The 15,380-nt window shown below is 41.7% G+C and overlaps 1 protein-coding gene across 3 annotated transcripts in view; it reads left to right on the top strand.

Moving 5' to 3' along the window:
• The window catches only part of calcr (calcitonin receptor), a 288,663-nt gene that overhangs the window by 116,417 nt on the left and 156,866 nt on the right, over nt 1-15,380 (top strand). For 2 of the 3 annotated variants that reach the window (XM_048523649.2, XM_048523658.2), the window contains exons 3-4: nt 2,967-3,126; nt 4,775-4,879. In XM_048523649.2, coding sequence (XP_048379606.1) covers nt 2,967-3,126; nt 4,775-4,879 — 265 coding nt within the window. The remainder of the gene's footprint in view (nt 1-2,966; nt 3,127-4,774; nt 4,880-15,380) is intronic. The other variant, XM_059655195.1, reaches the window with a different exon arrangement.

A 15,380-nucleotide genomic window follows, 5' to 3' on the forward strand; every position in this document is an offset into this window, starting at 1 on the left:
ATTCTAACTTCTTAGTCCTCAATGTCTCCAATTTTGCGGTCACTTCAACGGCTGTAGAAATGTTTAAGTCTTTACATGTCTCCATGAGCAATTGTGCTCATTCAAGGTTCCCTTCTTGTTTCCCAGCAGTGGTCTGGCTTTCCAGTCAGGAAGGAATAAATTTATCCACCAGCAACCATTGCTCCTGCTAGTCCTCGGCAGGTCCTGTGCGATGTGTTAACAACTTTTACATTTTCTTTACTTCCTCACCAAAGGATGCCCTCCTCAAAAAAGACACTAAAAGGTGTGCCCAGAATCCAAAACTACAGCAAAGCCTTAATTTCAGGTTAGCATAAGAGAACATGTTCCTCTCAAGAACGATATTCTGAAGGAGTAAAAAAGCTTCAAAATCTCCCCACCCTCTACTGCTTCCCAAAACCAGCCCAGCTCGTCTGTGCCTTGCTAACCCATTCTTCCTCTCACCTATCCCCTCCTCCCACCTCAAGCCGCATCCTCATTTCCTGCCTACTAACCTCATTGCACCCCCTTGTCCTGTCCGTCCTTCCCGGACTGACCTATCCCCTCACTACTTACCCACCGAAACTCACCTCTACTGGCTCCATTCCCGCCTCTCTAACTTATCTGTCTCCTCTCCACCTATCTTCTCCTCTATCCATCTTCGAGCTGCCTCCCCCTCTCTCCCTATTTATTTTAGAACCCACCTCCCCTCCCCCATTTCTGAAGAGGAGTCTAGGCTCAAAACGTCCGCCTTCCAGCTCCTCTGATGCTGCTTGGCCTGCTGTGTTCATCCAGCTCCACACTTTGTTGTCTTGGATATTCCAGCATCTGCAGTTCCCTTTATCTATTCCCAGAATACACTTTTATGGCAGACCACCACGTTCTTTAATGTTTACTTTTCCTGCCATTTCCAGCAGTGAGAAAAATGAAGGGTTTGCCACACCAGTGCTGGGAGTGAAGTGCCTTCAGTACTATACAACTGTAAACTAGACAGGTTTCTCAACTTCTTAAAGAATTATACTGATTCAGAATTATGTGCAAGGTCTCTGTAATCTCTTTTCTGTTGTAATTTACCATCTACTATACAGTCTCCAACTATAATTTTGTACTTTGTGAGCAAAAGGTTGAATGTAAGATGGTCTGTGAATTTTCAGCCTTAACTATGATGTAGCATCCAAATGGATTAATTTTATGCCATGGTATCAAATTTTAAACTAGTTTTCCTACCACTGGGTTTAAGAGCTGCACATCAACATTTGACCCGTGGGTCTGTACCATCAATGGAGTCGAATTCTTGCTGTGGGCTTGTCACGCTTTAAACATTGCTAAAATGAGATGAGAAGTTGAAGCTTTTCATCTTGCACCGTTTGGGGCTGGACACAAAAAAGAGACTTGATAAAAAGGACACTAATTCATATGGCATGAGAAGGGCATGCCAATTTGTTGAATATTGCTGATATGGCATTACAGCAAGAACAGTTAACTGTCAGTCTTAGTTCTCAAACAGTTCTGTGACTAGTCAGGTTGTTGCCATGGGAATTAACCAAAAGTTAACAATCTCCTTGATCCATTTATTCAACAAAAAAGGTGCAATATTTCCTTTACCTATACAAGGTAGGTTCCTGTGAATTAATATTTGTAGCTTCTGGCATGCACAAATGCACTACAGTGAGAGCTTGATTGATAATCTTAATTTTGGTTCTGGTCTAATTCTTAGCATAGTCTAAGTTATTTAATCAATGATGTCCAACTGTAGAGTTACACCCATTGATACATATACTGTTCCTAAGCTTGTAAACATGGGCTGGTTGAATGTGCCCACTGAGTGATCAACAGGATATGTTGGTTGATACCATCTGCCAGCCATTGTCAAGCACAGCCGACATCCACCACTTTTTGTCCAGAATGGGGCCCTTTCTACTTAACAATACCTTGGAAAGGAAAGTCATTTCAAAATTTTGAAGATGGGGTGGATCTAGCTGTCTTAAAGTATTACAGTAAACCAACAAGGGATTTTCTCCAATAACAGGATGCTGCAGTCAAACCAAAAAGACATTTTGCCTGCTCCACATATGGGTTTCAGAGTTGATGTGATGCCAGGTATGTTGGCTTCTGTCACAAGGGGATTTGTGTGCAAAAGTGAAGATGTTTTGCTTTAGTTATATAGAGCCTTCACCTCCAATATTAATTACAGTTGCGATGCCCTTATTTTGGAAGGGAGGTACTTGCTGTCTGGGCAGTTCACTTGAGGCACACCAGATTCACCCCCTTGGCTAGAGACATTGTTTTATTAGGAGACATTTAAGAACTGGGTCTGTCGTTCCCTCGAGTTGCAAAGAAGGAGGGGTGGCCTCATTGAAAATCATAGATACTTATAGGGCAAGACAAGGTGAATGTAGTTAGACTGCTACCACTAGCTGCTGACTCTGGAACAAGTGGACAAAATCTCAAGTTACAGGTTGGGCCATTTAATACTTCTTCTGTCAGAGGATGGTGAACCTTTGGAATTTGTTCGTGGAATTTGGAAGCTCAATTATTGAGTACATTCATGGCAAAAATCAATAATTAATCACAGTTAATCACATCAAAGGATATGGAGGTAGAACAGGAAAGTGGGCACATGGGCTGAATGGCCTACTCCTGTTGCTCTGTCACAAAGATGTACAAGTTTTGAAAGCGTGGCTCACCTTTTAAAAAAATGGATGGGCTAACCAGCACCAAGAGACAGGCAGTACAATTCCAGTGATCATTCAGAAGCACTGTCTGGAAATACATTCCACATTATCGGAGAGTGAAATGGTTGCATTGCTACTGGGTGTCTGTCAAGAATATTGACTAGAAAATGCACTTTGACCAGCAATTCACAGTTCTGAATAAGATTTGATTCAGGGACTAAGTTGAGGAATTAACAAATAATAACTATTTAACATTTACATTTTAACACTGTGCATCCTCTCTTTTGATCATAGAGAATGATGTCAAGCTTTGTATCCTCTGAAAATTATGAAGAAATTACAACTGAACCATCATCAACTGAGACTGCACAGAACCTAATAAGGCAAACGATAATGGATGCACAGTATAAATGTTTTGAAAAAATGGCCACGGACCCTTCATTTAACGAACCAGGTAAGAGACAACATGTTGGTATAACGGTGACATTTGTCGAACATGTTTGTTTAAATTGCAATCTCCCTTCCATTGAGCCAATATTTTTCATGGTCCTGTTTCTTCAGGTACTTTCCCTCTTTTCATTGGTTCTGTCATCAACAAACCCCCTCCTCAAAATAAAAGATTCAAAACCCCAAGGCCTCAGCATACTTTTCTCCCCAATCACCTTAAATATGTGATCATTCCCCAAATCAATGTTGATTTTCCCAAGAGCCTTCGAATCAAGATTCCACCTGCATCTCAAGACTGAATCAGTTCCTATCAAAGTCACAAATGACATCCAACGACAACAAATGCAAACCATCTCTCCTTCACCTTTCTGCACCCTTTGACATGGTTGATTGTACCAACTCCCAACAAAATGTATCAGAGATAATAGGAACTGCAGATGCTGGAGAATTCGAGATAGCAAGGTGTAGAGCTGGATGAACACAGCAGGCCAAGCAGCATCTTAGGAGCAGGAAAGCTGACATTTCGGGCCTAGACCCTTTCTAAGATGCTGCTCCTAAGCTCCTAAGATGCTGCTTGGCCTGCTGTGCTCATCCAGCTCTACGCTTTGTTATCCCACTAAAGTGTGTCCACTCTCTCCACAACAGCATGAGGCAGTTCTCACCTGGTTCCATTCTTATCTATTGAATTGTAACCTGAGAACCAGTTACAATGTTGTCTTTTTCTAATCCCTCTGGATTAGAATCCACAGGATTGAACCTTGATTCTCTCCTATTCTCTGCCCACATGCTGCAGTTTGGGAGCATTGGTCTAAAAATAAGCAGGTGTCGTTTTCACTTGAACTCTGAAAACTTCTGGTTTACCAAACAAAAGGAAAAAAAAGTTAAAATTTTCAAATGACACAAATAAGAGCAGAAAATGTGGCAAAAACAGGTCCATGGTGAAGGAAATCAATGGTGAGATAATATTTAATGCCCAATATGACTGTTCTGCAGACCTGAAGGAACAAACATTCTCCTGATCGGCCTTCTATAGTCTTAGCTGCACAATTTTCAGGCTATTATTTATGCCTCTACATGCACTGAGTCCCTTTCACCTGTCAACACAATTCCCACTGAACACCATTTCACTTCTGTTCAGGCAATGCCTCAATTTTAAAATTCCCATCCTTGTTTTCAACTCTTTCCATGACATTTCTTCACTCCAATTATATAATTGCTACAACCCTCCAATGGTATCTACAATTTTCTAATATTATTCTTTTGACAACCACTAATTTCAACTGTTTCTTCATCTGCCCTAAAATTTCTTTATGTTGTGTCGTAATGCTGCTTGAGATGTTTTATTTCATTAAAGCGACTGTACACATGTAAATTGTTTTTAGAATTGTTGTTGTTAGAATTAGAATTAGAGTTTTTTGTTACATCTACTCGAGTGCAGGAATACATAAATGCAGTGAAAACTGTACAAAATCGACATTCTGTGGTGCCATCTTAAAACACAAAAAGCAGAATTAAATAAAAGAAGAAATAAAAGAAACAGAGTCAAAAGAAAAAAATGACAGATCCTATAGTCCTTATCAAAAAGAGAGGAAGATTTCCACATTTTAAAATCTTAAATAATGTCAGATATTCAGCAATGCATTCTGATTTGGCAGGTCTATACTGTAACCGAACCTGGGATGGTTGGCTATGCTGGAATGATACACCAGCTGGAACATTCAGCATGCAGAACTGCCCGAATCACTTTAATGATGAAACCGGTAAGAGAGTTATATCTTTGCACAAGAGATAACAAGGTGTAGAGCTGGACAAACACAGCAGGCCAAGCAGCATCAGAGGAGCAGGAAAGCTGACGTTTCGGACCTAAACCCTTCTTCAGAAATGTGGGAGGGGAAGGGTCCTGAAATAAATAGGGAACGTGGGGGAGGCGGATAAAGGATGAATAGAGGAGAAGATAGGTGGAGAGGAGAGAAACGGGTCAAAGAGGTGGGGTTGGAGCCAGTAAAGGTGAGTGTAGGTGGGGAGTTTGGGCGGGGAAAGGTCAGTCCAGGGAGGATGGACAGATCAAGGGGGCGGGATGAGGCTAGAAAGTAGGAGATGGGGTTGGGGCTTGAAGTGGGAGGAGGGAATAGGTGCAAGGAAGGACAGGTTAGGGGGGTGGGGACAGGCTGGGCTGGTTTTCGGATGCGGTAGGGGAAGGGATGATTTTGAAGCTTATGAAGTCCACATTGATACCATTGGGCTGCAGGGTTCCCAGGCAGAATATGAAGTGCTGTTCCAGTAATCTTTGGGTGGTATCATTATGGCACTGCAGGAGGGCCAGGATGGACATGTCGCCTGAGGAATGGGAGGGGGAGTTCAAATGGCTGACGACCGGGATGTGCAGTTGTTTAGTGCAAACCGAGCATAGGTGTCCTACAAAATGGTCTCCAAGCCTCTGCTTGGTTTCCCCAATGTGGAGGAGGCCACATCTGGAACAGTATACCACATTAGCAGATGTGCAGTGAACATCTGCTTGATGTGAAAAGTCTTCTTGGGGCCTGGGATAAGGGTGAGGAGGGAGGCGTGGGGACAGGTATAGCACTTTCTGCAGTTGCAGGGAAAAGTGCCAGATGCGGTGGGGCTGGAAAGGAGTGTGGAGCCGACAAGGGAGTCACGGAGAGAGTGGTCCCTCCAGAAGGCAGATAAAGGTGGGGAGGGAAAATGTCTTTGGTGGTGGGGTCAGATTGCAGATGACGGAAGTGTCGGAGGTTGGTGGGGTGGTACGTGAGGATGAGGGGGATTCTGTTTTGGTTTTTATTCAGGGTAGGGGGTGTGAGGGATGAGTTGCAGGAAATGCGGGAGACACGGTTGAGGGCATCCTTGACTATTGAGTGGGGGATGTTGCAATCCTTGAAAAACGAGGATATCTGAGATGTTCAGGAGTAGAATGCCTCATCTTGGGAGCAGACGCGGCGGAAGCGAAGGAATTGGGAAGAGGGGATGGCATTTTTGCAGGCAGGTGGTTGGAAGGAGGTATAATCTAGTTAGCTGTGGGAGTCGCTGGGCTTGAAATGGATATTGGGTTCCAGGTGGCTGCCAGCGATGGAAACAGAGAGGCCCAGGAAGGAGAGAGAGGTATCAGAGATGGTCCAGATGGACTTAAGGTTGGATAGGTGTTGGTGAAGTGGATGAACCGTTCGAGCTCCTTGTGGGAGCACGAGGTGGCGCCGATACAGTCATCAATGTAACGGAGGAAGAGGTGGGGTTTGGGGCCAGTGTAGGTGCGGAAGAGGGATTGTTCCACGTAACCTACAAAGAGGCAGGCATAGCTCCTTTTATGACTCTTGAGGAATTTAATGCTGTAGTATCCCCATTAAGCAACTTAATATTTATGATGAAAGTAATTCTGACATCTTATTGAGTTGCTTCGCGTGGGTTTAATGAACCTGCACCAGCATCATGCTGTGTAGACTCTCACTGTATATTGCTGATGCGACACCAGCTCTGCCCTTTTCAACCTGAACACTCCACTTAATACATTCTCTCAATGGCACACAGCTCAGCATGTGCTCAGCAACAGGAAGGAGCCACTTCATCAGAGCTTTTTCAAGGGCTAACAATGGGGACTAATTGCTGATGTAGTTTTACCTTCTCTGTAAGAGTTTAGGGGAGTGAGTGAATGTGGGTGAGAGTGAACGAGATCCCTGATGTGGGACTGCGTTTCACGAACGTGTGCGTTAAATACACTAACACACACACACACACACACACACACACACACACACACACACACACACACACACACACACACACACACACACAAACCTGGGGTGAAAGGCAACGTGACACTTTCCCTCCCACTCCTAGGAGGCAAACTCTTGAGTGCGTGCCACCAGATGCCAAAAGTCAGCACGACAGGAGATTCCATTCACACTAAAGTCATCCTTTTCCACACACATGCAAGATCTAAACAGTTTCCAGACTTTGTCTGTAAAGTGGTAAATAATGTCCATGTTACACAAGAGCCAATCAATAGCCACCTCCAATAAAAGAGAAGCTGACACATTTCAATGACATTAAAATCACTGAATACCTCACCCCTACCAAGATTCTGGGTATTACCAATGACCCGAAAACGAACTGGACTAGCCGTACAAATACTGCAGCTACAACAGAAGGTCAAACTTTGGGAATTCTGGAAAGAATTACTCATCTCTATTCTCCTCAAAGCTGTCCCCATCTACAAAACGTAAGTCAGGAATGTGATGGGACACGCTCCACTTGCCTGGATGAGTGCGACTCCAATAACAAACAAGAAGCTCAACACCACTCAGGACATAGCAAGTTATTCATTGGCACCCTCTACATCACCTTTAACATTCACTTCACTTCTGATGCACAGCAGCAGCCGTGTGTGCCAGCTACAAGACGCACTGTAGTCATTTACCAAGACAGCTCCAATAACATCTTCCAAATCGCAGCATTTAAAACCTCAAAGGAGAAGGGTAACAAAAGCATTGAAACACTATCATTTACAAGCTTCCCTCAGTCACAGACCATCTTGGTTCACAATTATATTGCTGTTCCTTTAGTGTCTCCATGACTCCTCATCCGCTCCACACTCCCCAGTAGCCCCACCAGCCCCTGCACCTTTCCCTGCGACCGCAGGAAGTGCTACACTTGCCCCTACACCTACCCCCACACCTCCACTCAAGGCACCCAACAAACCTTTCACAAAAACCTGCATATCTGGCAATGTGGTCTAATGCATCCGCTGATCTCTATGTGGCCTCCTCTATATCAGTGAGACCAAACGGAGGCTCAGGCACCGCTTTGTAGTGCACCTGCGCTCTGTTCATGACAAACGACAACACCTTCCAGTCACGAACCATTTGAGCTCCCCCCTCCCACTCCCTGGGTGACATGCCCATCCTGGGCCTCCTCCAGTGTCACAATGACGCCACCCGCAAACTGGAGGAGCATCACCACATATTCCACCCTGGGAGCCTTCAACCCAATGGCCTAAATGTGGACTTCACCAGTTTCAAAATCTCCCCACCCCCTGCTTCATCCCACATTGAACCCTCCCCTCATCCCTGACTCCTTGACCTGACACAACCTGTCCATCTGCTCTCCCACCTATCCACCCCTCACCTCACTGACTAATCCCCATAACTTCTTACCTGCACTCACCAATCACCATCCTACTTACCTTCCCCAGCCCTACCCATCATCTTCCTATTTCTGAACTCCCTATTCCTCTCCCATTTCTGAAGAAAGGTCCTGACCCATACTGTCAACTTTCCTGCTCCTCTGATGCTACCTGGCCTGCTGTGTTCCTCCAGCTCCACACTGTGTTATCTCAAAATCTTGGAGCTCCTCTGTTAACATGCTAAGAATTAAACAATCATTCATCACTCGACAAATTAGATGTTCATTCCTCCTCCTCTCTTCTGCTGCTACTCACCCAATCTTCTAATCAGGTCAATAAATTGGTTCAATTTCATAGGCCTCAACACAACTAATATATTTTATGATGAACTTAATCAAATAACTTTGGACATTCATATGAATAACATTCCCCATCCACTAATTTAGTCAATTTTAACTTTACATCACTAAAATATAAAATGAACTGACCTTTACAAATCCATGTTGTTTTTTTCTCCTTAGCTGAAAATTTTCAAAATATTCAGTTACTAGGAGGAATCCAGAGATTACTTGCTACATTTCAGGCCCTGCTTTTTAACTTCCTTTCTGGCTCACTAAAATCCCCTTGCACGATCCCATTCCTCTTTCTGTCTATCTTGTTACAACAGATACTGAGTTGACCTCTACTTGTTTCTCACAACCGCAGCCCACCCTGTACCATCACCACCAGGTTTCTGTGTTGTCTGTCAATGACAAACTTGACATTGAATTGATAGAGACACGATATCACACTAAAGCCATACTTGACATTGCAGGGCTGCTCATCAGCTGTATAATTGCGGAATTCCCTATCATCATCACTTCATTGATTTTCCTGTGGTCTGCTGCACAGGTGAGCAATGATGCTGTGGATGTGACAGTGGATAAACTCCCAATCTGACTACTGTCCTCATCAGAATTCAGAACTGAAGATTGGTTAGAAAACAAGATGAACTCAGGAGGTTTCCACAATACCTACCTTGTCCTTCCTGTCTCTTTGGTAATCATCAATTGCAACACCAGATAGAAACTTCTTCTACAGTTTCATTCATTTCTCACAGCTATTCTTCTTCTGTGGGATGATAAGTAGTGAGTAACATTCACACCACACAGGTGGCAGGCAATGGCTACCTCTTACAAGGGAGATTCTAACCAATTCCCCTTCATGTTCAACGAGATTGCCATCACTGAATTCTCCCACCATCAATGTCCTTGTGATATAAATGATCATAACCGTAATAGTTTTTGTGGCTACAAAAGCATTCTGTGGTGACTAAATCACCTCCTGACTCTCCACAAGTCAGGAGTATGATTGAATTCTTTCCACATGCTTCGATGAGAGCCAGTCCAACAATGCTCAAGAATGCCAACGCCATTCAAGACAATGCAGCTGGCTTCTTTAACACTCCATCCATCACCATAAACAACATTCCTTTCATCGCTGATGCACTGTGCCAGTAGTGTGTACCATCTGCAAAATATACCTCTACAACTCACCATACTCCTCCAGAGGTACACTGAAAATGCAAAACCTCAACTATCTAAAAGGATTTGGGGAGCAGATGCATTGAAAACCATCCTCTGAAAATTCCTGAAAATCTCACACCATCCTGACTTTATTGTCTTTCCTTCACTGTCACTGAGTCAAAATCCTGAAACTCCATATCTATTAGTACTATAGGTATACCAATCTCATTTGGACTGGAGTAGGCCAAAAAGGCTACTGTACTAGCATTTTATTAAGGGCCTTCAGAATAGGCAATAAATGAGGCTGACGTTGCTAACATTCCAAAAACAAATGAGAAAGAATCGTTAGGCGGTGAGTCACCAGGGCGCAGTACATTGAGCAACATGTATGGTTAGTGATGCAGTTGATAAGGAGCATTTGAAGAGGAGTTTGTTGACCTTGATGGCTCATGTGAGGTCATTCTATTTCTTGCAAAACTACACCTACACCTTTGGGGTGACTATGTGCATATTGACTACATGGTTATTTGCTCTCCATTCTTTTAAATGCTTGTTTTGAAGCTTCCAGTTCCCCCATGAACTTGGGACATTTTGCCAACCCTCCCCATCTCTTAAGCAGAGGGTTGTATTCAGCAACCTGGAAGTCCACTCATTGCAATGTTGTATGATCTTCACTCTTTCTGTAAGTCAAAAACATTGTGTTTCAATGTAGTCACCTCTTACCACATACAGAGAATAGACCAGATGCAGCAAATTGTTGCTGCTAATGAGGTAAGAGATATTATGGATCTACAGCCATTCACAGCCATATCAAAACAAAGTAGCAAAGTCTACTGGTTAAACTGTTTTTAAAAACATCTGGAAAATGGAAGGGCACTATTATGGACTGTAACTTGTCAGAACGAAGTAGGATAACCAAGAAAACTCATCCACTATATGAATTTCTAATATCATACTTAAGACCAAATTGGTAAAGCTTCTAATCTTTCGCTTTAGTTTTGGTATGTAAGTCAAATGAATGTAGAAAAAATGTTGAGTTAGGAAGTTTGTATTAAAGTATAACTTATAAGATTTTCCCTGTGATGGATGTTTAGCTAACTGTCCTATAATGTTCTGCTTCCTCTCTTCCTCCTTTTTTGAATAAACCAGTTACTTTTGACATCTCCCAATTTAGTCAGACAAACCCAAAATTGAGCAGTTTACTAAGTAACATATCTTTGGTAATTATGATTTTCTTGAACTCATTCTTACTCTCATTTTCCTGATTTATCACAGCTTGGAGATGTTACTAGTATCCTCTACAATGAAGACTGATGCAAAATACCTATTTAACTCAACTGCCATCTCCTTGTTTTTCATTATTAATTCCCCAGGCTCACTTGCTAAAGAGCCAGTGTTCTCTTTGTTCACATCTTTCTTATTTATTTGGAAAATATCTTACCATCTTCTGGCCAGCTTTCTGCTGTAGATGATTTTTTTCTTCTTAATTAATAGTTTGCTTTGTTTAATTTTCCAAGCAATTGTCTGACTTGTTACCTGTCTTTGCACAATCATATTTTTTTTTCATTAAAATATCATACTTTTCATACCGAGTTAATCACAGATGGCTGGTCTGTCCCCTAGAGTGTTTTCTTACTTCAAGTAGACATATTCAAATAAGTATTATGAAATAACCTCTTAAACGTCTTCCTGTGCATATCTATTGACATATCCTTCAACCTAATTGGCTAATTCACTTCAGCTAGCTCCACTTTCATGAATCAGAATTTCTCATATTTAAGTTCTTTGGTGCCCAGTCTTCTTTCAAACTTCATATAAAATACAATCATATCATGATTGTGGCTATGTCGGAGGGCATTCACTTTGAGATCATTAATTCATTGGAGGAGGCAATGACCTCAGCGGTATTATCGCTGGACTAATAATCTAGAAACTCAACTAATGCTCTGGGGAAGTGGGTTCAAATCTCATGATGGCAGATGGTGGAATTTGAATTCAATAAAGAATCTGGAATTAAGTCTCAAATGATGGCCATGAAAGCATTATTGATTGTCGGAAAAATCTATCTGGTTCACTAATGCCCTTTAGGGAAGGAAATCTGTCATCCTCACATGGCCTGGCCTACATGCAACTCCAGACCCACAGCAATGTGGTTGAATTGAAACTGCTGGGAAATTAGGGATGGGCAATAAATGCTGGCCTAGCTAGAGACACCCATATCTTGTGAGTGAATATAAAAAACAAATGCTAGTTCATTTCACAATACAGGTAGTTCTGCTATAACGCGTGTTTCGTTAATGCAAATTAGCTGTAATGTGATTGATAAATTATGGACGTTGTTTGGATAGCGGAAACTTTTTGCTGTACAGGTTTGATGATTTTCCACAGCAATTCCCCCATAGCGTGATTTTCTATAGCGTGATTTTCTATATCATGATCTTCTATAGTGCGAGGTCACACAAGAACACAACTTTCACATTAAAGGGAAACTACCTGCACCAGGTCTCGTGTAACTTGCCCTCTGCCCCTGAATGTGCTGTCCTAAGAAACTATTCCAAGTAAACTCTTTTTCTTGCCCATTTGACTTTTCCAGTCTACATGTAGATTAAATATTCCCATGATTAGTGTCATGCCCTTCTGACAGGCTCTCATTATATCTTCCTTTGCGCTTCACTTGACCATTTAAAGTCAGGCAACCTGTACACCACTTCCACTTCTTGACTTTCTCCTTTCTGCACTCATCCGGAAATCCGTAACTGATGTGGAAATCTTTGTGCCTCAATATATTGTTTATTCTATATTTATTGAACCTGCCATTGGTGGCTATGTCTACAGCTGTTGAGGCCCCACACTTTGGAGTTTCATTCCAAAACGTCTTTGCCTCATGATTTCTATTTATTTCTTTCAAATCATGTCAAACATGCTACAAAAAAATACTAAGGATTTGCCAATGAAACCAGAACAATCCTTCGTACTTCCAGTGTGAGGTTTCCAGGATATGTAATTGCAGTATTTACAGAAACATGGAGCTAACTGAGCCCACCTTTCCTTTTTTTATATTTATACTACATTCTGTCCTCTTTTAGACTAACATTTTTCTTAGTATTGACAGGTAGATTCACCAGAACAAAAAAAAAGCGACAAAAGTAAACTGTCCTAACGCACAACGAGTAATTTGCTATTGGAGGGTGGCTGAATCCAAGTTATTGGAATCACTAACCTTTAAATGAATGAATGCCTCAAATAGCTCAGAGTATATTGACTCATGAGCTAAGTAACAGCAGAAAGCAAGTATTGCATAATGTCCCAACTAGCTGTTTGTGGACTTTTCGGCTGAGAGCACAATTAATCCATATTACTGTAAGATACTATTATATGTATGTATATTAGTTCAGTTAATGAAGTATCTCTGGTTTACGGTGTCTGATGTTCCAGTTATTGCCCTTGGCTCTCTTTTCTATTGCTGCAGAGTTGTTGATGAAGCTCTGTAAGTTTCTATTACTTTTGTTTTATCAAGGCAAATTGGTTTGAAATACAGAAATTTAATTCCTGAATTGGAAAACATTAAAATCTGAAATAAACAAAAGCCGTTCTTGTAGTAAGTTGCTGTTCATGTTCAGCTGAATGAATGTTTACAGCTTTATTACACATCTCTATATTCACAGCACAGTCACAGAGGTCATGAGATCTGGAACCTTACAGATGCAGGTTCCAAATCCTTGTGATCTGATATCACATGCCCTGCAGTTATACACAGAATAAAGGAATAATTAACCCTCTGCTCCACACTAGTCAGAGGAATACAATGTCCTATTGTCCAGCATCCAGTAAATAAAATCAGATATTCTTTGAAATATTCACGCTGTAAATACTGTCATTCCCCAATAGAAAATTACTAGCTGTGAGTTAGACAGTTTACTTTTCTCTCTCATTTTTGTTTTGTTCTGGTGAATCTACCTGTCAACATCAATAGGAAAATTAGTCCAAAAGAGGACAGAATGTAGTATAAATGGAAAAATAATGTAGGGTGGACTCAGTTAGCACCATTCTTGTGAAGCAGAAGCCACAATTAAGGTGTTAAATTAACATTTGTATGGAGAAAGTGATCTTGCTAATACAATAATAAAGGAAGTAGAATGAACAATTACTAGGAGCATTATGAAAAGTAAGAAGTGCTTAAAATTCTGGTAACCCCCAAATGGAGAGGTCATCCAATATGGCTGGCATCCTAGCTGCTGAGGAAAGAAATTTTGATGTTTTTAGCCTCCGCATTAGATATTGAGAGGAAATAAGGCAATATTTTAGGATGTGGTGGGGCCTTTACATTGCAAAGGTTAGATTTCTTCTTAGAAATATGCAAAGAGTTCAAACTTCAATTTGAGACTAGTCAGTGATGGGGAAACATTTAAGAACAATAACCTGGGACAAAATTAATTGACATTTGGTAAAGTGTAAGCTCATAAACAAAGGTCACCATAGGTTTGTTCAAAGTAAATTGAATTTAACAAAATTGAATGAGCTCTTTGATGAAGGAACAAAGATTATCGCTGAGGATGGTAGGGATAATGTTATGTAAAGTGGTTGCCAAAATGTGTTTTCAAATGTAATGTGTCATTATATGTGTCATGTGCCATTAACAAAATTAAAGCCCAATTCATTAAAGATACAGGGGAAATTTGGATATAAAATTGCGAATGCAGAGAAACCCACACTGGCTGTGCTTAGAATAGAATTGCAACAGTGTGGAAGCAGGAAATTTGGCCCACCAAATCCACACTGACCATCTGAAGAATATTGCTTGCAAACCCACTCCATCCCTGTAACTCTGCAATTCCCATGGCTAACCCACCTAGCCTGCACATCCCTAGACACCATGGGCAATTTAGCATGGCCAGTCTACCTAACCCTGCACATCTCTGGGCTGTGGGAAGAAACTGGAATACCCAGAGGAACCCACACAGACACAGGGAAAATGTACAAATTCTACACAGATAGTCACCTGAGGCTGGAATCAAACCAGAGACCCTGGCACTGTGAGGCAGCAGTGATGACCACTGAGCTAATATATTGCACCTGTTTTTCAACTTGTCCCCTCACCTGAGGCATGGTGATCCTCATGTTCAACTACCACCAGTCATCGCTGTCTGATGGGAGAACAGCCAATAGAAAGTTTACCTTTTAGTGGTGAAGAGTTTCTTCTCAATCTAGAAGGAAGTATTCAATCATAACACACTATGGAGCTGGAGGAACGCAGCAGGCCAGGCAGCATCAGAGAGCAGGAAAGCTGATGTTTCAGGTTGGGACCCTTCTTCAGAAACCTCTAATGCTGCCTGACCTGTGGTGCTCCTCCAGCTCCATATTGTGTTATCTCAGACTCCAGCATTGGCAGTTCTTACTATCTCTAAGTATTCAGTGGTGACATGCAGGGCTCACTATTAACATTTCTGCTCTTCCTGATATAAGACCCAAAACAGCGCCAACAGAGCCACTACAAGGTTCACTGCTATTGTTCCTTCTAAGGAAAGCCTGAAGTAAGCATAAATCTTCATAATGTCAGTTTATTGGTCTGTTCACAGGACTAAAATTAAGTGCAGATAGGTATTCTTCTATTCATTTGTTATA

The sequence above is a fragment of the Stegostoma tigrinum genome, chromosome 2, assembly GCF_030684315.1.
Source record: "Stegostoma tigrinum isolate sSteTig4 chromosome 2, sSteTig4.hap1, whole genome shotgun sequence".
NCBI lineage: Eukaryota > Metazoa > Chordata > Chondrichthyes > Orectolobiformes > Stegostomatidae > Stegostoma > Stegostoma tigrinum.